At 41.6% G+C, this 25152-nt stretch overlaps 1 protein-coding gene across 1 annotated transcript in view; it reads right to left on the reverse strand.

The window, feature by feature from the left end:
• Positions 1 to 2811: 2811 nt before the first annotated feature.
• The window catches only part of ARHGEF38 (Rho guanine nucleotide exchange factor 38), a 120509-nt gene continuing 98168 nt past the window's right edge, over positions 2812 to 25152 (reverse strand). Inside the window, exons 11-15 of the mRNA XM_070611813.1 lie at positions 23765 to 24076; positions 15611 to 15754; positions 14588 to 14786; positions 14181 to 14440; positions 2812 to 5572 (exon numbers count right to left, since the gene is read on the reverse strand). Coding sequence (XP_070467914.1) covers positions 5387 to 5572; positions 14181 to 14440; positions 14588 to 14786; positions 15611 to 15754; positions 23765 to 24076 — 1101 coding nt within the window. The 3' untranslated portion in view covers positions 2812 to 5386. The remainder of the gene's footprint in view (positions 5573 to 14180; positions 14441 to 14587; positions 14787 to 15610; positions 15755 to 23764; positions 24077 to 25152) is intronic.

Consider the following 25152-nt stretch of genomic DNA (forward strand, 5'->3'; position numbering starts at 1 on the left):
TGAGGGGAGAAGCAATTATTGTAGTGTCTGGTGCTTCAGAAGAGTTGTTTAGTAGTGTTTTCATTGGTCGGGGCTCTTGTTGTAGATTGTGTGTACGTACAAGTATTTAGAGTCCACACATCTGTGTAAGTATGTGTACATCTAGTAGTATGTGACTCAGTTTGATATTTTCTAGAGGTGTATTTGGCATTAGAGTTTGTCTTCAAGGAGCTCTTAGAGCATGGTTTTCCCATGTCGTTAAGTGAGCTCCAAGGCTTTTTGACTGAGCATGTGATGAAAGTGGCCACTCTGTATTAGTAGTATTTATCATCTATTTTGTTTTGTTGTGTATAGTTCGTCTTTCACGCTAGAATATAAGTTATGTGAGGGCAGGGATCTTGTCTTGCACACTGGTATTCCCGCTGCAGCTCTCAGTGAATATTTATGGGCTCAATGAATGAATAGACAGATAAGTAAATAAGCCAACAGGTAAACTTTTAGAATGGTAAGTCAAATCCCATTTTAGTAGAAATTTGGTCAGTATCACTTTTCTGTTTTGCATATTGTGCTTTTAGATTATTAATCATAGATTTTAGTTACTTTCAAAAAAAAGGAACACTGGCTTAAAGTCAGAAGACCTGGTTTTGAACTCCAGTCCTTCCACGTATTAGCTGTGTGATCCTGGTTCCCTCCACTGTAAACGTCGCTGTTAGTGCCTTTGAGCCGATTCCGACTCGTGGGGACCAACCCTGTGGGCAGCGGAACGCAGCCTTGCCCAGTCTTTCTGCACCGTCCTCTCACCGTCTGGTGCCGTTTCAGATGCTGCTCCACTGCTGCCACTCACAGGGTTTTCATGGTCAGTGTGTTTGGAAGTGGGTGGCCAGGTCCTTCTTCCTAGTCTCTCTATTCTGGAATCTCTGCTGAAACCTGTCCACCATGGGTGACCCTGCTGGTATTTGAAATCTTGGTGGCACAGCTTTCAATATCACAGCAACCCTCAGCCACCACAGTGTGACAACCGACAGACGGGTTGTGTGGTTCCCTGACGAGGAAATAAACCTGGATTGTAGTGGTGAGAGCGCCAGATCTTAACCACTAGACTACCAGGGCTGACCTATAAAACAGATGATAATTAATGAGATAAAATAGCAGGCATCTAATATTCAAAGGTTAGGTAATTCTGTCTCTTAACACGGATGTGGTGCTACTGTTTATTAGTAACTGAGATTATAAATTATATTGTGATAGCCATAGGTTATATAGAAAATATATCATTTTACAGAAATTTTATTAATGCAGTAATTACAAAAATTATATAAGCAACTAGAGAAAGCTATAAATACATTTCTATAGCATAATATTGTTTTTTTAAGTAAGATAAGCTTTATTTAATTTCCTAAGAATACATCCCCTAGATTTTTGAACAGGAACATCTCATTCCAGTGTATGCTGGAGTGTGACTTGTTCTCCCTAAAATCTAAAGCACTCTTGCCTGTCTCTAGAGGGTGATGTCATGACAGCAGCAGCTGGCCTGCAGAGGCTCGGCTTCAACTCCAGCAGCCCTGGAGTGAAGATTTGTTATATTGGAATAATTTTGTACATCACAGAGAATGTAATGACTGGGGGTTTTTTTTTTGTTTTTTTGTTTTTTTTTAAGATTTTATTATTTCCTTTTTCTCCCCAAAGCCCCCCGGTACACAGTTGTATATTCTCCGTTGTGGGTTCTTCCAGTTGTGGCATGTGGGACGCTGCCTCAGCGTGGTTTGATGAGCAGTGCCATGTCCGCGCCCAGGAATTCGAACCAACGAAACACTGGGCTGCCTGCAGCGGAGCGCGCGAACCTAACCACTCGGCCACGGGGCCAGCCCCAATGACTGGGTTTTTATATGTATTTTTTAGTATATATAAGAAGAGGGAAGATAACTGAAAAAATTAGACTTTAAAAATAATAACATTCTATAGATACTAGTATATCGCTGGAGAGTATACAGTCTAATGTCCTTCCAGTCAATGACATTTCCTTTCTTCCTCATTAACTATAAAGTAAATTTGCATATCTGATGTAGCTCAGATTTCATGAGGTCTAGATGTGCTCAGCATTGAGCAGTGCATTGAGTACCTTAAGAAGCCATAGTCACAACAAACAGGATTTGAATAAAGTGGTCTTCTTGCCATCTCAGAATGTAAAGATTTCTTCTCTTTATTCACATGGCTTTGAGAGGTTTTTTTTGCAATAGACAAAAATCCAAGAAGTTTATGGGAAAAATGAAGAGTTTTTAATTCCATATTTCAGAAATGAAAACACTAATTTTTTGTAAATCATCTGAATTATTCATCACAAATAATGTCAGGCACTTAATAGCCATCTCTAAAAGTCCAAAGTACATTTTAGGCAAAATCTGGAATGTATCAGCACTTAAAGTATTTCATGCAATGCTGCATTTGTAGCGCTAACCGTGTGCGTTGTGTCTCTTCTGCACAACTCAACCTTCGTAGAATTGTTTTATAGCAATGAATATTAAAGATATTTTTCTGAGATATAAAGAATGTTTAACTAATGGCTTTTTGACTTTTTCACGTGATTTAAGCACCCATGATAATTTTGTATTACTGGATTTTTTATAATTTCTAAACTTTTATTATATATAATATTAGTTTAGAGCATTTGTATTTAAAAATAAATACTAAATAAAATGTATACATGCACTTGTTTATTTGTTTTACAAAGAAAAACAGCCACAAAAATTTTCCCTTCATTCTTGGTAGAAATACCCATTTCAGAGAATTCTATACTGTAGAATAACATTTAATTTTAAAAATATAAAGAAATAATTTCATTAGCATGCCTTACCTTAATTATAATGATTTCACCAACAGTTTTATCTTTTTAAACTTGAAGACATACACACCATAACTTTCTTGGAATTTTGTTTCCCTTAAGCCCGGCAAAATAATGTCTGACCTCAAAATTATAATTACTTGATTTTAAACAAAATACTTAGAAAATGAGGCTGTTGTATAATGCTTAAAAAAAAAAAAAAAAGCCTAAATGGCATAGGAAATGTAGTACATCTTTAAAATAGCAACAACATAGTTTCCTAGGACTATGTTCGCGCAGTAATGGGGGCTACAGGAGGTGGCTTCATTACAGCTCCTGCTCAGCAGCTGACTGCAGCCGTGATTTTAGTGGGGTGGTTTCTTCAAGGTCAGCAGGAAGCGTCAATCCTAGGACCACACAAGTAGACAAAGCTTCTCATACACATCTAGTCACTGCTTTCAGCCAGAAAAGCAGATATGTGCTACACACTTAGATAATTCTTCATGTTCGGGGCAAGTGTTAAGGTCACAGCTAATAGAAATACACACACATTCATATATAGAGTTTCGCCCTATTTTAGTTGTGGGGCGTGTCCCCAGTGTCCACAAATAGCAAGTTTGGATTTCCGTTTGCTTTACCCTAGGCAAACTGGAATTTACTTATGTATCACTGTTGGGTACGAAGCACCATTCAAAAGACAAAAAGTCCCTGTATATCCAAAAAAGAGAGTCGTCTTTTGGTACCTAACTCAAGAAAATATTTTATGCAAAAACAACTTACCAGTGGAATTTCATAATACCATATTTAGATTAAGAATTTTAGGAATAATATAAAATGCAAATTTCTCTATCATGCAGATGTCGTCATGATTATGAATTTGTACGTCATAGATGTATGTTCAAGTCAGCATCTCTCTTCATTTTACTTGAATTCCTCCATAATATATGTAACAGTATACATTACAGACATCAAATCTTTCAAAAAGTAGCAATCAAATCTTAAAATTTAATGTCATATTAGCACATTTTATGTGGACAAAGTCCACGGTTTTTAAAGGAAGTCATTAAGTCAAATTTAATCTCTTTTCTGTTCCAAAGAAGCATCTTTAGTTTGGTAAAATGTCCTGACAAAAATATGCCTGAACTCTTAGGGGACAGCTCTGAGCTGTCCAGTTAAATTTCAGTGTCCTGGGACGTTGCGTTCCAGCAGGCGGTCTCCTCAGTGCCTGCCTTGTCTGCATACAGACTGCAACTGAAAACAGTTAATCTTGGCTCAGAGCACAGAATACATTCCCTGTTCATCGTCCATATGACTGAGCGATCCAGAATATTTCCTCATTCAAGTGTCATTAGGGATCACGTAGGATCATTTTTAAACAGTTACACTTTCAAAAATGTGTAAGCAAAACAATAAAAATAAATCTAGCTACTTCATTTGCTGTAGGCTAATATGGAAGTTCCTGTAGCCCTTGATTTTGAAAAATGTGTCAGTCCTTACATGTGGGGCTGCGAGGAGAGTGGGCCTCCTCAACGTCGCTCCCCTGCGTCAGTAATGCTCTGCCAATAAGCAGCTGCACATGCTGCTGCACAGTGACTGCAGCGTGGCACTAGGTTGGGGCCCAGAGCCAGACCCGGTGGAGCCCCAGGCCTACCCCTTACTAGAGTTGTGACCTGGGCTAAACCACTTCACCTTTGGGCCAGTTTCCTCATAAGGTATAAAATAAGTACCACATAGAAGCATTTAGAACAATAGCATGTAGTATGCAGTCAGTAAATGTTAAGATATTATTACCATGTTATTCAAGGATTTTTTTTTTCACTTAAACATACATTGAAAAGAGGCTCCACAAGCTTGTCCCCATGTCCGAGTGGTTGAAGTTCCATGTGCTCCGCTTTGGCTGCCTGGTTCACAGGTTCTGATCCAGGGCATGGACCTAGCCCACTCATCAGCCATGCTGTGGTGATGTCCCATATGTAAGTGGGGGAAGACTGGCACAGATGTTAGCTCAGGGTGAATCCTCAAGCCAAACAACAACAAAATGAGGCTCCACATCAAAGACTTCTGGTTGGCTGGTGATCAATTCCTATTCTTAGGTATACTTAGTATGCTCCCAGGTTTATGCATATATGTGTATAATCCATATCATATGGTACACTACATATATATAAACCATATAGTCAGTATGGCATGTGTGTGTATATATATATATGTGCAAGCATATGAAAAGAGTGACAAATATGGAAAACAAAAACATTTGAGGCAAAATACATAATAGAGTAAACTGAAGAAACCTATCCTTAGACCCAGCCTTTCCTGGTGATGGAGACGTCCACCCTTTCAAAGATCTCCACTTCAGGTCGGCAACAGCTGGCACTCAGGCTGTTTGTTTCGTGTTTCCATCAACATGTGCTCTTCGTAATGCGTTTTGAAAGACTCTTGTTAGGAAGCAGAGTCTTTCTTAAAACCTGATACAGTATCAGGTCCTGTAGTTGGGCGGTTTCTTGACGTCTAGGCCAGCATGTTGTCGTGTCAGTTCTGTGAGGCAGTCCATCAGCACCTTGCAGGAATCACAGTCAAAGGCTTGTCTTGCTACGCGTAAGTCATCCTGCCCAGGTAGTTAGCTGGCACGTAGCCTTTCTGCCCTTGAGCTTCAGCTAACCACCACTCTGCGTTGCCACTCAGGTCACAAAATCTGAGTATGTGAACTCTTTGGTATTCCTGAAGGCTGAGTTCATGGTCACTCCGTGCTTGAAAGGCGTGAACTGCATAGAAAATCTAGACAGAGAAGCAAGTGACATCATGAAAAGCAGAACCTAAAAGTTGAGACAAACATAATAAAGATTTCCAACCTTTTAGAAGGAATGCTCAAGTTTTCTTATTTTTTTCAAAATCACATTCCCGAACTCCTCCTGTTGGATTTATTTTGCTGAGGAACAGCCCCGATAAGAAGAGCGTGAAATGGGCCTTCTTAGCATTCTCTTGGGAGGAGTCTGAACTGTCCATGCTTGGAGGCGATTTGGCAGTTTCTATTAAAGTCTTTTTAGACGTTAATTCTTTTTTATTCAATAATAGCTCTAAGAATCTCTTCTACAGAAATAGAAACATTGGCAGAGATTTCTGCACAATGATGTTACTGCAGTACCCATTTGTAAGGTGAGAAGTGGGACGGGGATGGGAATAACATAGCTTCAGCAAGAGGGGAATAGTTAAATTCTAGACGCTTAACTAAGGAAATTTGTAGTCATTAAAAGTGGTGCTTTCTGAGACTAATAACGGGCAAATTCTATGATAAAATAGTAAGCAAAAAGATATAAATTCAGTTGTACAATATAAGTCTAATATTGTTAGTTTCTTTGAATGGTGGAATTAGGTGATTTTCATTTTTACTTGTTTCCTATTTTCTAAACCTTTGTAATGAAAGTATATTAAATTTAAAATTTTTAAATTATTTTAAGTGACCTAGAAGAAACTAATAAAACATATGAGTCAAAAGAATTTTTCTCTAACTTCAAAAGCACACTTGATGATCATTAGATGCATAAGAAGCACCTGAACACGTGCTGAGTCCCTCTTTCACCAAAATCACAAGACTGATAATAAAAATGTTGTTATGGTGTAAAATTAAGCAATTGACTAACATTTATTCATTCATATAATCAAAACTTATTAAGTACTTACTGAGTGCCAGATCTTATGTTATCAGAATGCTTACACCCAGCTAGGGAAAAAAATGCCCCAGGAAAGGCCCCCACAAAAAAAACCCAAAAACAAACCAGAAAAACCCACCCTACACATGCAGGTGACACATCAGCTAAGTGTGAGCTTGCTTTTGAAAGAAGTAACCTTTAATAGGTGACGAAGCTGATGAAGGGAGTGGACGTGCCGCGTTCATAGGCACAGAGATGAACACGTGGGGACAGGGTGCTGCGGGAAAGGCCAGCGGACGAACGTTCTCGACACCCAGGGTTGGCGTGAGGAGGAAATTAGGAGACACGCGGGGACTTCACTGAGCAGGAAGAGAGTGGGCAAGTGTGGGGGCAGTGTGATTACAGGTAAGTGGTTCTTTAGATCTTGAACTGCGATTTAACTTGGATGCAACTCTGGTACCGGTGGTTCATGTGTCACCTCAACAACTCACGTGAGCTCCACCTCGGGGTCTCCCCTGGCCTCTTCAGGGTACACACACAGTAGGAATTTAGATAGATATTGGTTTGACTCGAAAGTTAGGCTGAAAGCCTTGGGTGTCATACAAGAATGTATAAGAGAACATCTTGTATCCCACAAAATACAAGACAGATTGTTGGACATGGATTACTTTGAAACTTAAAAAAGTCAAAGAGAAAGCAAAAAGAGGGGCGCTGTGAATTCTCGAGCCATGGGGAGGTAGCAGTAACAGCCACCTTTCACAGAGCTCACGGCAGTTTGCAGGTCACACGTGCTTTGTCCTCAGCAACCTGTGAGCTGGGACTTGGAGGAGCAACGTGCCCTTGACTACATTGCTGCTCAGTGCTGCTGGGACCAAGCTTCTAACGTGGTCCTGTGCCTGGCCCAGTTCTCACGATACTTTAGGAAGCAAACTCAATTCCAGCAGGATGTGCAGAGGATGTTCTTGTGGAAAGAGACTGAAGTCTCAAATCTGTTGGCTGCTGCTGTTTCGGTTGCTGTTTAGAAAGTGAAAACGCTTCACAGATCCACAGAGCAGAGCGGAAGATCTGGGTTGCAAAAGCTTTCGGGACTGTGCTGTGCTGCCATCCAGCTTCTGCATGACCTGTCAGAGCTCGCGTTACCTGTCGCCAGCCATCCTGTGTGGTCTTTGTCCACGGTGCACATGCTCTCCCAGTGCAGCCGTGGATTCTTGAGCAGGTTGGAACACCTACTGAGACACGGCTCCCGAGTGTTTGGTGGCCTTCCACTTTGGCACGAGTTCTCTCGGGGATGCAGAATCTTCCACCTAGATCTACTTGGCATGAAATTATAGCAAAGCTTACATTTTAAATGCTAAATATGGATTCTCATGAAATTGTAAATTTAAAGTACAAAATTACAACATAGACTTTCAATCCTTTAGATGATCATGGTCCAGAATTAGTTTAGGATGGGCGTTTTTCAGTTTTTATATAATATGTTTATGCCTCCATTCAACATGAGACGGATACTCAAAGTGGAACTGTCTGCTTCTAAAGAGACAGCAGTTGATAACATTAGACTGCAACTTAGAATTTTTCAACCTGTTCTAGATTTAAAAGCTGAAGGAGTTCTCATTTTTAAAAAATATTTTAATTCTAGGCTGCATCTTGCTAACTTTCAATGATAAAAATTGTATTAATATAAGCCGTAATCATCTGATCCTTTTCTCCTTTTCCTTGGCATCATTACAATGTATTTTATTCATTGCCTCTTTGCACTCTGTAAATCTCTGGCTCATTTTGTGTTCAGTGTTCTGTGAGCGCAGCCCAGCTCTCCACAGCTTTTACTTTTTCTATACCACACTGTATTGTGTTATGGACTCACACCCAGTCTGTCACCACTGATTATGAGCACTGGGCGCCTGTGGCAGCACTGCGGTCCAGCGTCCGCTCTGTGTCTGTGCGTCCGGTTACTCCTCCCTCGGAGGCTGCTTCACCTGTCTTCATGGAATTTCATTTTGTTGATTTCATCCAAGTTCTCCAATTAGCAACAACAAAAATCATAATGTATTTTAATCTTCCTTTCCAACACCAAAAATCTACAAAACCAGCATTTATGGCATTATGTCACATGTAGCTCAGGAAGCCAAGATAGCGATATGGCCTGAAAAATGCTCATTCTTCTCTCTCACCCTCCAGGAACAAGCTTTCATGTTCTTCAGTTAACTGTTCTGTGTTGTTACTACATGAGTAGTTTTTATAAATAATTTTAAATAAAATAAAAGTAAGCAAAAAAAAAGCACACTGAACTGCTATTAATATTTCTTTCCTTCCTTCTTCCTCTTTTCCTTCTACCTACCTACCTGAAGTGGTAATAAACATTAATTATAGTATACATAGTTTTTGCAACCTGCTTTTTCCTTTCAAAATACATTTCAAAGTCTTTTCACATCAATAAGTAGCTCTCTAAAGCATCATTTTGATGGCGACTTAACCACATGACAGTGCAGCCTGCTGGCTTTTACAGCACTGCCTAAACAGTGACATACTGGGCATGAGCATCACCACCGTTAGTTGTTGAAAATGTGAAGATGGTGGACCAGAAAATGAATTTAGGGTCAGCGGCAAAACAACTAACTTTTTAGAAGTCAGAAATTAGGTTCTTGGGATTATTTATGTGGAAAAAGAAAAGAGCACTGATTCTCAGACACTGAACTTCCATCTAAAACTGGGTTTTAGCCATTATTAAACCTGGTCCTCTTTGAGAAGTACATTGCGTCACATTAGCCCAACATTCTGCTTCCAAACAAGGCATCATAGATACTGTGGTTGGCAGAACGCTAAGAGGGACGCCAGGATGAATGCTGAATGTCCTATATGATCCCCTCTGTGAATAGGATGGGATTTTACTCCTGTGATTAGCTTACATTATATGGCGAAGCTAAAGAGATTTTGCAGAGGTGCCTACAAAGGTCCCTAATAAGTTGACTTTGAGTTAGTCAAAGGTTGTGCTGAGTGGGCCTGACATAATCAGGTGAGCCCTTTAAAAGAGAGTCCAGGCCTTCTCTGAAGGGAGATTTGAAACCAGAGAGATGCTCGCTTCCTGGCCTTGAAGAAGCCAACAGTCATGTTGTGAACTGTCTACAGAGGCAGCCACGTGGCAGGATCTGAGAGCTGCCTCTGCTTGTTGAAAGTGGTCCTCAGTTGAGGGCCAGCAAGAAATGGAGGCCTCAGTCCTGGCAAAAGGAACTGAATTCTGCCAACAACCATGAGCTTGGAAGAGAGCTCTGAGATTTAGAAGCGAACACAGACCAGCAAACCCCTAGATTGCAGCCATGAGAGATGACAAGCAGCATACCCAGCTGAGCTGTGCTGGACTTCTGACCCGGAGACTGTGAGATGATAAATGTGTGTTGTTTTGAGCCCCTTAGTTTGTGATAATTTCTTATGCAGCATGGAAAATGAATACAGATCATGCTATTACTATTTGATGGGAAAGGGGAGAATACCTTAGAATGGGAAGACATTCATTTGACTGCTTTTGTTATATTCTTTGATACAGCATAAAGTAAGGAGTAAAGAAGTTAAAAACCAAGTCCCTTAGTGTAAATCGTACTGCCAGGTTGTGAGTATCCATTAGCGCATCCTCATTATTCTACAAAGGCTCTGGGTCATTGTTTGGGGAGCTTCTAGAACATCAGAGAAGGTCTGTGCTATCTGGGAGGGATGTGCATGGAGGACTCTGAATGGACCGGGTCTGAGGCCTCAAAAGCAGAGTGACCACAGCTCCGAATTACACCTATGACAGTGTCTCATCCAGTAGACACTCAACAGAAGTGTCCCACTGCAGATAAGTTCTATTTCCACTCTGCCTGTAAGACTTCTGATTCACTAGAGCCATTCTAGAAAGTGCTGGAAGCGCTTTGTCCAACAGTCTTTCTTGCTTGGGTGGGAGAATGGACAGCAAGGTAAGCCTGTAGAGCAGTGGCTTCTAACCTTTCTAAGTAGAATTTCCCTTTGAAAACCTGTGGAGAGCTCTGGACTTCAGAATATCACGTATAGTCCAAGGCTACCCTCCCCCCGTCCTTGTTGTCAGGGTCCGCTGGAGTCCTCAATAAGGCTGGATTACAGCCACAACACCCCTTGGCCACAGACTACTGCAATTCTGGACAAAAGCAAAAAAGTGTTGATGCCACAGTAGGAAAGGACAGGGGAAGAAATGGTGACCCAGAGTGGCATCCAGTTAAGCCAGCACAGGCTTCAGTCGATGTCCCTGTGATACAATAAAATCAAGAACAGAAGTCTAAACAGCCACATGGAAAACCGCTGCATGGGGTCGGTACCTCAGATGTGCATGTCACAAAATGCAGTGGAGTCTCACTGTTGGCAAAGATAGTGCGATTTACTCCCACATTTCAGTCACCTTACAGGGACCTCTGTAGCATCTTGGTCTCTTAGACTGTCACACCACAAATCCACATTAGTGGTAAAGAATGGGTGCTGACCGTTCTCTCCACACTTTCTAAGAGCCAACGGAATGGAAACATCAGCTCTCTGGCAAGGCTTAGGAGGATCGTGCAAGGCTTCCCTCTGTTTCCAAGTGATGAATGGTAGTCGTGTGATCGGAAGAGTCTGAAAACCACTGGCTTGTGTATGTCTACTGGCTGGAATAAAGATCTAAGGAAATGTTCCTATGTGGCCTTGTCTTCTCCTCTCCCTTGTACTGGGGTTTCTAACAGGTGCAGCCTGTTCACCTAGCAGCGAGTTTATTGGGACAGACTGTGCCCACACACAGGCGAGGCCTGCAATTTGGTCTGGGCTATTTCAGCTCAGAGGGAGGTATTCAGGGATCCCTTGTGGCCACAGATCCAAGCTGTATTTTCTAGTCCAGCTTTATTAGTAATAAAACTTACATTTATGTCCCTGGCACCAAGGTCTATTTTGAATTGGCTCTAAACTCAGAGGAAAAGGAAAACAAATAGCACTTTATGGAGAGATACCATCAATACACTTTCTATTTTGAGCAAAAGAAAATTATCTCATTTTTTCCTCTCTTGGTAATGGAAACTTTAATGGACCTAATTCGCATGATACATATTGACAGGATCACTGACAGAGAATTTTTCAGCAGTAGCAGCTCGTAGGAACTGGACACAGTTTTAGACTACAAATCCCACGCTGAGAGAGCCTCGCCAAGGGACGGATGCCAGAAGGCCCCGTAAAGCCACGTGAGAACCAGAGCTCGACACCAAGCCAGGTGCAGGGTGTCTTCACAAATCTGGTTCTCAAATTTCTGTCCTCCTAGGTTACTGGGTTTTGGTAAAGTCTGCCAAGACACTTAATCATGTATATGGATTTCACTGGTAAAAATTCATTAATCAGTTGGTATTATAATATAAATTTGTCATCTAGAAACCCTGAATAAACTAAGAGAGTGAACAAGTAACAGAAAAATAGTGTTTTGAAACTTCAAGACCAAGGAGTGATAAGAGCACATAGTAGTGTCCAGAAGAGTGAGGAATCAGTCATGACTGGGAGAAAGTATTTGCAATTATGTATCTGATAAAGAACGTGCATCCCGAGTATATAAAGAACTCTTACAACCAGATAATAAGAAGGAAAATGACCCAGTTTTTAAAACGGGCAAATATTTGAAAAGACATTTCACCAAAGAAGATACTGGAGTGGCTAATAAGTACATGAAGATACGCAACAGCATTAGTCCCTAGGGAAACTCAGATTAGAAGCACAATGAGATACAACTTAGCGCCCACTGAGATCACTACAATCAAAAGGACAAAAAGGCAAGGATATGGAGAAACTGCAACCCACTCCCACATACACTGCTGGGGTAATGTAAAATGATGCAGTCACTTTGAAAACCAGTTTGGTAGTTTCTTAAGACGTTAAATGTACCATACCAACAATCAATTCCACTCCTAGGTATCTACTCAAAAGAAATGAAATCCTCACAAAGACTTGTACACAAATGTTAATAGCAGCCTTATTCATAATAGGAATTACCCAAAATGTCCATTGACTGGTGAATGGATAAACCAAATATGCTGTATCCATAGAAGGAAATACGGTCAGGCAATAAAAAGCAGCAAAGTACATATACACACCACAACATGGATGAGTCTCGAAGACATGATGCTAAGTGAGAGGAACCAGCTGTAAAACACCACACGCTGTCTGATTTCATTAATACGAAATGTACAAAAAGGCAAGTCTATGGAGAAATAAGGTGGACTAGCAATTTCCTGGGCTGGGGTGGGAAAGAGGAGCAGCTGTAAATAGGTGCAAAGGATTTTTGGGGTGGAGGAAGCATTCTGAAACTGGCTGGGGGTGATAGTTGCCCAACTCTGTAAACATACTAAAAGTCATTGACCTGTACATGGGACATGGATGAGATTTATGATATATCAATGAGAACTTAATGAAGATGTTTTTAAAAAAGAATTAGTCGTGCACTGGACAGCAATCAATGTACTAACAATGGAAGAAACTAAAAGTAGATAAGCGTCTTGGAAGAGCAGTGTGGCACGTCTACCAAGACTTCACACCGCAGCCCGTGGACCCTGCAGTGCTGTCAGGACTCGCCTTACAGACTTACAGACTCCTAGACGTGCACAAAAATAGGTGAGCAAGGACCCTGCCTGAAATATTGTTTGAAATTTTTAAAACCCCAAATACACTAAACGTCTATTATTAGGGTAACCGTTACATAAATTATGACACGTCCACAAAATAAATGACTACGCAGAATTTTTTGAGGAAGAAGGTAGATATTCAGGTACTATTGCTCCTAAAATATATTAAGTGAAACAAAACCCAGTATGTAACACATACGCTGTGTCCTCATCATATAAATCTAGTTGTTGTTGTAGGCAGACGATGACTGAAAAGATGTCCCCAGTGTTGTCTTTCAAGAGGAGGACTAGGAGGAGGGGTAAAGACCCTGACTGTTAAGTTATATGTGTCTTTCTGCTGTTTTAACTTTTCACAAATAACATATATCACCCTTATAAAAAAGTAAATTAGTTAATAAAAAGCCACTACAGATGAGAGGAACCAGCTACTTGGTCACCACTGGGGGATTAACACTTACTTACCTTGAAACTTTCTGAGATAGCAAAAAGAACCCTACACTATCATAGTTAATTTACCTTGTGAAAGGATTATCTCAATCCCCTCTGCACTGGTGCAGCGCAGGAAAGGCAGCTCTTAAAGTTCAGCACATAGTTTGTGGCATTATACAAGAAACTGAAAACAGCCAATCCCCAGGTAGCTCGATGAAGAAACTGCTTTTTAGAGGAACCGTGGACAGTTTTCCGCCTGCTACTGATGGCGCAGTCTGTGCAGTCCCGAGCTGTTTTCCTCTGATGAGGGAGTAAAAAAAGTCCATCCTTGCTTCACTCTAAGTACTTAGCAGCAGAGTAGTAATAGCAACAGCTACCGTGTATTGAGCGTCTGCCCTGTGCTGGGTAATTTACATAGTCACATTATCGCTAATCCTCTGCATCGACTCTGCAAAGTAGGAATTATTGTCCTCTTTTCCTCATTTGGGGAAACAGGCTCGGAGAATTAAGCTCCTTGCAGAAGGTGCACAGAGACTAAGTGGCAACAGAGCTAGGTCTCCTTGATGTCAAAGCTGAGCTCTTCCACTATGTCTTACAAGAGACAGAGCACCCTCAGGGAACGTCTTTCAGGATTTGAACAGCCAAGCGTTTTTACATGAAGGCTCAAATTCTTACCTGTTCATCTACCTCCTGAAAACTGTCAGCGTCAGTGCCATTTGCCTCAGACTTTCCACAGGTGCCACTAAGAGATGAGCTGCTGTCACTCACGCTACCTTCTGGGGTGCCTGTGACACTGTCACGAGCTGGCCGTGAAGACACAAAGAGGCTGATGTTATCAAAGTCGTCATCACAGAACCTGTGCTCAGCATCCACCTTCTGCACTTTTGCTGGATTGTAGGGTCTTAGGAAGGAGGAGTACACATAGCCTTTCATAACTGGATGCAAAATAAAAAGAAAGAAGAAACAAGGTCATTCGTATACTTTTTCCAAACATTTGTGCTTAGAGAAGCACACAGAGGCCCTTGGGAAAATCTCAACTTGAAAAGAGGTGGTAGTTGTGTGTATCTTATGCAAAATCTTACGTCCTGTATCCACAAGCCACCTGCTTGTGCTCCCCAGTGGGTCCTTCTGTTCCATCACTGCCACCAACTCCCCTTCCAGGAGATTGATGTCATATTCCTGTGTAGCGTTGCACCTGCGCTTGGCCTGGTATAGTTCCTCTGTACTGTATGTGGACAGAAGTTTGGAGCGATGAGCGTCAGTTTGACGTGGTGCTTCTGGCTGGGAGAAGTAAGGAAAAGTTTTGGTTTAGATAAAATGTATAATAAAATCCTCACTGAGTTGGTAAATACTTCTCTGGAGATGTTTTAAATGTTGAAGCCATACACTGATTTGGGATTATTTCTATATTATGTTATGGCATAGTTTGGGTTATTAGTGTGAAGTATCCAGCTGAGTTAAGCGGTGAAAAATTCTCTGGTTAGCACATGAGGGCAGTGTTGTAGAGAAGAAAGAAAACTCACGGGAAATAAGAAAGCAGAAGTTCTAATCCCTCTTGGCTAGGACAACTTTTTAATTCTTTGCCATACTGTAGACAATCCCTTACGGATTAAGCACTTGCTAAGTAATATATAATTAAGTAAATTGTACACGTGCATGTCTTTTTCTTGGAAATAATGTCAGTAAATTAGGCAAGAGTCAAGAAGCCTGGAGCCCGTCCCAGCTCTGCCGCTAAGTGGCTCTGAGAAAGCCACTTCATCTCTGGAGGCTGAGATTCCTTATCTAGAGAAATGAAAGGGTTGAACTATACGGTTTTGGTCTATAAAATTCTGTTCATTCATTCAACAGATATTTATAGAGTACCGACCTTGTGTCAGGCACCATTTTAGGTGCTTAGAATACATCATGTACAAAACAGAAAAAAATCTATGACCTTACAGAGCTCATAGTATAGGCGGTAGAAGTAGACAAGAAATTCTATATATAATAAGTAGGTAAATTATATGTGATTAGAATGAGATAAGTGATATGGAAAATAATACACTATGATTTGGACAAGGCAAAGAAGTGATAGCCATCATTGTCATGAATCCTACCAAACTCACCGGAATTTGCACAGGCTTCTTCTTTTCAAAACTAAGTTTCCTCTCAATAAAGGTGGCACTGTTGTCCTTTACAAAATTCAGATTTTGAACCTCTTCTAGTACTCGATTCTGAATTTCACAGATGGTTGAAGCCAACAGTGGTATCTGTAGGTAGAAATAAGATGGCATTGTTCCCGGACAACTACTTAATCTTATTAGGTACTGAATTTAGTAGGGTTGTGCTGAGCAGTTGCGAGAGTGTAAGATAGCTCCACAGCAAAAATTCAGGGCAATGTTAGAACTTCTAAATAAAAATGATCTAGTCTGCTGTCTCTGGAAACCCCACTAAAATATCAGGGCTAATTCTTTTAAAGGTTCAAGCCTAAATATAAAAAGAACAGAGAAGAAAATAGCAATAAAATTTTGGAAGAAAGGCTAAGGAATCGACAGCAGTAGGCAGCTTCAGTGTGGTAGGGTGGGCTCGTGGGAGGGGGAAAAAAGCTTTGGTTAAGAGCGTGTGGTGGTTTTAAAATAAATCAGCAAATTCTTTGACATCAAGAAATGGAGTCCGTGTCCCCTCCTCTCAAAACTGGGTGGGCCTTTAGGATTGCCTCAGTGGACAGATTGTTGAGATGAATCGAACAAGGGAAGTGACGCTGTCTGACTTACAAGATTAGGCTTAAAAAGACCGTGTGGTTTCTGCTATTTTCCCTGAGGACACTCACTCTGAGAGACTTTGGTAGCCATGGAAGAAGTCCAGCTGCACTGTGGCCGCCATAGCAAAAGGCCATGTTGAAACATCAGAGAGAGAGAGGGATGGGGTGTCTATGGAGCCCTAGCTGTTCCAGCCCCCAGCTATTTGAGTCTTCCATCATCATCCTGTCACCAACCTCAGACATGGGCCCCAGACATGGGCTGGAGATGACTCCAGCCCCAGACATTATCCACCTGCAACCTCGTGAGAGACACTGAGAATGACTGACCTGAGCCCAGTGAACCCCGAGAACCATGACAGACAATGACAATAAGTAACTATTGGTTGTTTCATACCACCACATTTGGTGTAATTTGCTACACAGTTATAGAAAACTGAAACAATTTTTGAAGCAGTTGGATCTCCAGATTCTTTCTCCTCTTCAGTGAAGCTGGGTGATTATTTCTTCCCTACCTTAGCAGAAGACAAAGTTTTCTTTTCTGCAAATGGTAAAGCAGAGAGTGTCTAGACTGGGGACACTAGGCACAGATAAGGTCAGGGGACCCACATTGGAAAGAGGGTAAATAAGCGAGTGGATGGACACTGGATCCAGAGACCTCCCTAGCCAGGCACAGCAGTCACCATTACCCTGTAGTCAGAGGACTTGAGGCATCCCTGGAGATTCTGACCAGCCCAAAAGGAGAGACCTAAAGATGCTATCATCAGGGGTTCCAAATGAAATGACAGACAGATTCTCTACACAATATTGAAGCTTATAGTTTTCAACTCCTACCTATGTGTCAATGCTGCGAACTAGTCCCCAACTCTTTATCACTGATGAGTGATCAAGTATATCAGACTTTTGAAGCATGCCTCTAACATGAAAGGGTCTGATGAAAAGAAAAGCAACCTGAGCCAGCCCTGATGGCCTAAAGTTAAAGTTCAGCGCTCTCACTGCTTCAGTGGCCCAGGTTCAGTTCCCAGTCACAGAACCATACACCTGTCTGTCAGTTGCCGTGCTGTGGCAGCGGCTCAGATAGAAGAACTAGAAGGACTTACAGCTAGGGTATACCACCATGCACTGGGGCTTCGGGGAGAAAAAAGAGGAAGATGGGCAACAGATGTTAGCTCAGGGTGAATATTTCCCTGAAAAAGGAAGGAAGGAAGGAAGGGAGGGAGGGACAGAGTGAGGAAGAAAGGAAGGAAGGAAGGCTGTCTTAATTTTAAGAAAACAACAACAAAAAACTCGTAAAAATTAAAATTATGAGAACAGAAATGAAAAATCAAAAGTTGGGTTTGAAGATTAATTTAGGAAAATTTCTTGAGAAGTAGAGCCAAGTAATAATGAGACAGAAAATAACAAAATTAGAGGAACAACCCAAGAGGGTCTGAAAGAGAAAAGGAAGAGAGAAAAATCATCAGTGAAATATTCAAAAAATGTTTCTAGAGTGGAAGACAAATTTTCAGGCTGAAAGGATCCCACCAAGTATCCTACACTCCAAGGTACATTGTCATTACATGTCAGACTGATGGGGACAATAAGAACATTCTAGAAGCTTTTAGAAAGGGATAGGAGGGAGTAAGTTCATACAAAGGATCAAGAATCAGAATGGACCTCAGAGTTGTCAACAGAAACAATGGAAGCTAGAAGACAATGGAACAGTGGGATGCCTTCAAATTCAGAAAGAACAACTTAGAATTCTACACCCAGCCAAACAACCAATTAAGTGTATGATAGTATAGACATTTTCTGATATTCCAGTGTCAAAATCTTAACCTCACAACTTTCCTTTCTCAAGAAGTGCCTCAAAAATATGCTCCCCCAAATAAAAATAGAAAGCAAGAAACAAGTAACAGGGGATAAGGAAACGTTAGAGCCCCAGAAGAGAGGGGAAGGGGTTCCCTGGAAGGGGACGAAGTGTGAGCCCAGGATTATTGTCAGTTGTCAGATAAGAAGGGCAGCCAGTTCAGACTGGACTGAGTCAGAAAGCTTTGGGAGAGATTTCGGCAAGAAGACACAATTAATAGAAGACCTCATACATCTGAATGTCCTAACAGGTGATTTAGTCAATTGGCAGATAAAGTGAGGCAAATTAAAATTAAGCCACTGACAAAAAACCCCCCACAATTATTAACTTTAGGGAAAACGCAAAAACTACACATGAAAGAAAAAGTTATCATGATGTAGTATGGCTCAACCCTAACCAGCATTCCCTGTGGGTACTGAATATCCTTTGTTTGCTTCTTCAGATTCCTGCTTTCCTCTTCTGTTCTGCTCTGCACTCTGGGAGGCTGATCAACACAGGATGTATCCACGGCCTCCTTGTGCTCTGGCTTCTACATGGGTTCAGTCAACACGATGCACCCACAGGAATGGAGAGTGAGGGAGGACAGTGAGACCGGGTATTTATTTCCTGAGTTTCCTTTCCGTGGTGTTGACTGATAGCCCAGCACCTGTGGAGCACTCTCCACGTGCCCATCTCTGCATGTTCCTGTAACCACTCCTTGCCCTTGACCCTCCAAGCTAGCTGTTGTGAGGCTCCCTCCTTTAACAAGCCCCAGTGCAGTGCACTATGCTTTAAGGTTTCCCTGTGCCTTACTCTCATTTTTGTAAATAGTTTTTTATTAAATTTTTCTTCAGATGTCCATTTGAGTGTGTTATGTTTTTCCTACTGGCATCAAGACTGATACACAAGTCAAAAAGTTTGAACGCTGAATATAAACTCAGCCAGATTTATGATACAGCTGTATTGGACGGGAAATAGAAAGAGTGTGTGTGAATATATTTGTGGCAGGGGCAGACAGAAGAGCAACTAAATCTTCACTTCTCATAGTGGAATGTACCGTGCCTAGAATTGAAGAGTAATGAAATGGCAACATGAGAGTGTTGTTTTAAAATATGAAGGTAAATGCCAAAAACTCAGCTAAAAGAGTTGAAAAGCAGTCGCCTCTAAGGAAGGAGAAATGGGGTAAAAGGAGTGAGAGACTATTGTTTCTCTTAACCAAACCTGAATAACTGCTTGAATCTTTAAATCATGTGCATGTATAACTCTGACAAAAATAAAAATTAAAAATAGAGCTTTGGATTCCTCAAAAAATTAAAATTAGAATTACAATATGTTCCAGCAATCTTACTGCTGGGTAAATATCTGAAAGAATTGAAAGCAGGATCTCAAAGAGATATTTGCACACTCATGTTCACAATTGCCAAGAGGCGAGAGTAACGCAAATGTCCATGGATGGATGAATGGATAAAGAAAATGTGGTCTGTCCTACCACATGCCGTGACAGGGATGAACCGTGAGGACATTAGGCTAAGTGAAATAAGCCAGTCACAAAGAGACAAATAACTGTATGGTTCCTCTTCTATGAGGTATCTAAAGTAGTCACATGCACAGAGACAGAGAGTAGAACTGTGGTCGTCAGGGGCTGCCGGGAGCGCAATGGGGAGTCATCGTTTAATGAGTGTAGAGTTTCAGTTTTGCAAGATAGAATGTTCTGGAGATCTCTTTCACAACAATGTGAATACACTTAACAATACTGAGCTGTACACTTAGAAATGGTTCAGATGGTAAATTTTGTCATATATTTTACCACAAACTTTAAAAAAGTTCATAGCTTTATAATTCCCACTTTATTCATGTAAGAAAATTGAGACACATGGGGAAAAAATAATTTGCCCAAGGTAATATGGCGATGGATGGGTATTAGAACATGGCACTCTAGTGAGAACCTGTCCTCTAACCACTGCTCAATTCTGCCTTTCAGAAACGTATCTAGTTATGTAAGATGTCACCACTGGGGAACCATGTGAACGATACAGGGGCTCCTGTATTACTTCTTACAACTGCCTGTGAATCTACAATTATCTAAAGATAAAAAGTTTAAATATATATGGTACATATAAAATATATAATAAAATCATTTAACAAGCATAAGGTTCTGCCACATGCTTTCCACTTTAGGGCATTTGTAATTTCTCAGAAACAAAGTACCTCTCTGCTCCTGTTCTGCTATGGACTGCAATGTGAAAGATATTTAGATAATATAAGACAGACACTGAAGACAGCTTTAAAATTCTACGATTGAAAGTGGGAATCAAAGATACCTAGAGTAACGTGTCTTTTTTGATTAGCAAATTCCTGCCAATGCTCACCTTTACTGTGAACTTGTGAGCCTGCCTTCCTCCACGACCATGGGGGATACACAGATTCTCTCTATAAGCCTCAGAATGAGATTTCCCAAGGAAACTGCAAATTTATTGAGTTTCATTGAGAAAATATTAAGAACAACAACAAGAAAAAGTAACTTTTCAATAAATAGTGTTAGTGCAACTGAATAGCCATTTGGAAAAAGGTAAAATTGCATCCATATTTCACATGAACAAGGATAAAATCTACGTGGATTAAAGATTTAAATAAAAACTATGAAACCAGAAATATACTAGAGGAAACATGAGTGAATTCATTTGGAGCCTCCAAGTGTGAAAGTCCTTTCTAATCATGACTCAAAGTCTAGAAATCATAAAATGAAAAATTAATAAATTTGACATTAAAAAAACTTCTGCATGATGAAAAAAAATACCACAAAGTCCAAAGACAAGTGGTAAACTGGGAAAAAATATTCTCAATTTACATCTCAGTTAAAAGGCTCATCTCCCTGGTATATACGTTGTTTTTAGAAATTGAGAAAAAAAAAAGACCAATAACTCCATAGAAGAAAAAAGAAAAGACTTGCACAGGTAGCTCACAGGAAGAGAAATAGAAATGGCTCTTGATCATTCTCCACCTCACTAATAATTAGAGAAATACCAATGAAAACTACACTTGAAACCTACCAGACTGGCAAAAACGCAGGGAAATCAGCACTCTCACATGTTGGAGGTAGGAATCCAAAATGGAACAACCCTTAAGGAGGGGCTCTGTCAACACCAGCCCAGTTATGTATGTATTTCCCCTTTGACCTAGGTATCCCACTTCTAGAAATCTCTCCTAAAGATACATCTGCACACCTCTAAAATGACTCTGCTATTATTTGTGACAGAAAAAGATTGGAAATAGTCCAAATGTCCATCAATAGGGACAGGTCATGGCATAAAAGAATACGCATTGTATGACGCCATTTATATGAAATACAAACGAGGCAAAACAGTCTGTGGTAACAGAGGTCAGAAAAATGGTTAGCTTTGGGGGGCTACAGCCTGGGAGCAGTCGTGGTGACCTATGAGGAACTGGAAAAGGTTTTTATCTGGATCTAGGTGGTGGTTGCACAGATGTATAAATACATAAATATGCATTAAGATGTACACTTCAGACTGAGGCACTTTACTGCCTATAAGTTTTACTTCAATTTAAAAAGTTTAAAAGTAGAAGACTGATCAGAGAAATGCAAATCAAAACCACAATGAGATATCACTCCCCCCACTAGAATGGCCAGCTCCTGTGGGGTAGGACAGCCCAGCCCCCGTGGGGCAGGATGGCCCAGCCCCAGTGGCCTAGTGGTTAAGTTCTGCACACTCTTCTCCAGCAGCCCAGGGTGGGTTCCTGGGCACAGACCTACACCACTTGTCCATCAGTGGCCATGCTGTGACAGCAGCTCACATACGAAATAGAGGAAGATTGGCAACAGATATTAGCTCTGGGTGAATCTTCCTCAGTAAATAAATAAAAGAGTAAAAAAAATAAATAAAAAGCTCGCTTCCCTTTAAAAAAAAGACAGATGTGAAGAGAATGGAACCCTTGATCGTTGCTGTTGAGAATGTAAAATAGTGCAGCCACTTTGGAAAACCGTCTGGCAGTTCTTCAAAAGGTTAAATATAGAGAGTGAGCATGTGACCCGGCAATTCCACTCCTAGGTACAGATCCAGGAGAAATGAAAACATGCATCCATTAAGAACGTGAGTGCTCACAGCAGCATTATTCATAATAGCCGAATGTGGAAGCAACCCAGATGGCCATCCACTGATGAATGGATAAATAAAACGTGGCATATCCATACAGTGGAATATTATTTAGCAATAAAAAGAATTAAGTGCTGAAACACTACAACATGGATGAGGCTTGAAAACATTATGCCAAGCAAAAGAAGCCAGTCACAAAGGGCCACATGCTGTATAATTCTTTTTATACCAAATGTCCAGAATAGGCGGATCTGTAGAGGCAGGAAGTAGACTGGTGGCTGCCTGGGGCTGGGAAGTGAGGGGGAAACGTGGAGTCACTGCTAATGGCACAGGGTTTCTTTTGGAGGGATGACAGCATTCTAAAACTGGTCGTGGTGATGGTTGCACAACTCTTGGGAATATACAAAAGATCATGGAATTGTATAATTTAAATGGGTAGAATACATGGTATGTGAGTTATTCTCAATAAAGTTGTAATCCAAGAACTGGGGGCTGGTTACACTCTCCTGTACAGCTACGCAGTAGACCAGTGGAGAGCTGTGGAGGAAGGAGGAAGCTGTCTGTGCACTGACAAGGGCGCACCCCCAGGATGTTGCAAAGCGAGTTGCAAAATGGTGCTATATATAATATGCTAACTTTGTCTAGAAACAAAAGTATATATTTGCATCTAGTTTTAATGGCACAAAGAAGCCCCAGGTAGATAAAAATCAGCTAGTAACAACGGGGTAGGAGCGGAGACAAGATGGTTAGGACAGAGTGGGTGTGAGACTGCTTATAAGTTTTTATGTAGTTTTGCTTTTTGAGCCATGTAAACACAGCACCTGTTTATTCAACTTAATTTCACTCAAAGGATGAGTTAAAAGTTAATTAAATACACAATAAAAAATAAAGTAGAGACAGTTAATTTTCCTCCAAACGTTGTCCATTAAATGTCTAACCAGCTGAATGAGAGCTAATAAAGTTGAACTGAAGGGCCGAAACCCAAGCTGATTGTTTTAAAGTTGATATTAAGTTGTGAATATGTTTCTTGCTCTTCAGGAAAATAATTATAAAATCATATCCTAATGGAAAGCTAAATGAGATCTCTATATATTTACACACACAAACACACACACGCGTACACTTCAGGCTTCTCTTTCTCAGAGGAAAACAGAAGCATAACAAAGCCTAGTTTGATAGTATTCCTATTTTTGTCATTACACTGAGAGGGCCTTCTTTTTGGATTCACATCTTAGTCATGGTTGAAAGGGAAGAGAACACCAAATATAAGCTTTAACAGAGAACCAGGCGCCAGAGCTGCGCTGGTTCCATCAGTGAGCGGAGCAAAGCTGAAGGGTGTTCGGTGCCTGAAGAGGAATCTCCAAAAAGAACGACAGGCGTGTAAGTCACAGCAAACCTGACCCAGGAAGCTGTCCTTTAGCTTCTTGTGGAGAAGAGAGAGAAAGACTATCTGAGTGCTTCAGTTAAAATAAACCACACGCACACGCACATGCATATGCACGCGCACCGTGAGCAGGGCTGCTGGCACCGTGTGGGTTCTGACGGGTCCCAGGCCGGGCGGCCAGGTGCCTGCTGCGCTTACCGGCCCCGCCGTGGAGTAGAGCCGTCGGGCCGCCAGCGTCAGGTCCCCGAGGAGGGCGACGAAGCTGCACAGGCAGTTGGACAGGATGGCCCGCGCGGCCCGGTTGAACACCTGCAGCTCTTCCACGAGCTGGGCGTTGAGGGCCTCGTACTCCTTCTTGGCCAGGCCTGGCTCGGCGCCTGCCGCCCGCTGCAGGTGGCTGTTGCAGTCCAGCAGCTTGTCGTAGCGCTTCTGGATGAGCTTCTGCGGCCCTGGGAACAGGGACAGCAGTGCTGACAGCGGCGTCAGAACGAGCTTCTGCAAGCCAACCGCCTGCCAAAAGAGAGACACTCCGGTCACAGAGGGGGAACCGCGGAGACCCCGCCAGCGCTGTTACCAGGAGGCTCACTCCTCCCGCGGGAGTCAGGGGAAGACAGGAAAGTGTCCACGCAAGTTAAAAGAGGATGTTCAAGGACTTCGAACCGCGACTCTAGCCTCTCACACTGAACCTGAAGAGTGAGCAGGAAGAGGAATACAAAGTTGAAGCCTGCACCCCCAAAATATGCCCACCCTTCTCTCTACGGCCACTGGTTTTGTCATTGGGGTCATCTCCTTCAACACTTTCCCCTTCCCCATGTTTCTCACCCTAGAGCCAAGTGGAGCCAGCCCAGGACGTGGGGCAGGGGGTACCTCCAGCCTCCGACCGCCAAGACTATGTACGTGATTCACCGTACGTTCCCTTCCTTTGGGGGCAATCAGAGGAAGAGAGTGGGTCTCAGAAGCGTGCATCCTGTTCCTCCCACATCTGCCTCAGTTCCCTGGATGCCCTGGTGGCTAATTTTGGTGGTGGAATTGTATCCTCTATCCAGATGATACCTCTGATATATGTATTTTGCTCCTGTGATAGAAATGACCACAGAATTATTGTTCCTCTCTAAATACATTGAAGGATTAAGCTGATGCTGATTCTGTGTCTTAAATTGTTACATTTTTAGGTTTGAGTCATTGAAAATGAACTTCATATAAATGCCCAACTCCGTGCCAGCGCCTGAGCGCCCTGGGTTTGTGTCTTCTCTTTCTCTTTCCTCCCCTCTATTCTGAAGTGCACTAGTGTCCTGGGATGGCTGGCTCCCCAACTTCACCCTTTCTCATATGTGCTTGGGTTATGTGATTATGTCATGGTAATTTGGAAGTAGGTTTCTCTTTTGTATCCCAAAAATTGTCCTAGGGAATCTGCATCTGAGCGGCAGCTTGCATTAATTAACTTGGCCTCTGGAACTCAGTCTAAACTCATGGGAAATCTAGAAGAGAGGGGAAACCAATCTCTTATTGGAACCAGCAATAGCCCGCACAGATTAAATTTGATGTCTAGCTTATAAGATAATCAATATAAACCTGCAGACTGTTTA

This window comes from Equus przewalskii, chromosome 2 (genome assembly GCF_037783145.1).
Source record: "Equus przewalskii isolate Varuska chromosome 2, EquPr2, whole genome shotgun sequence".
Lineage (NCBI taxonomy): Eukaryota > Metazoa > Chordata > Mammalia > Perissodactyla > Equidae > Equus > Equus przewalskii.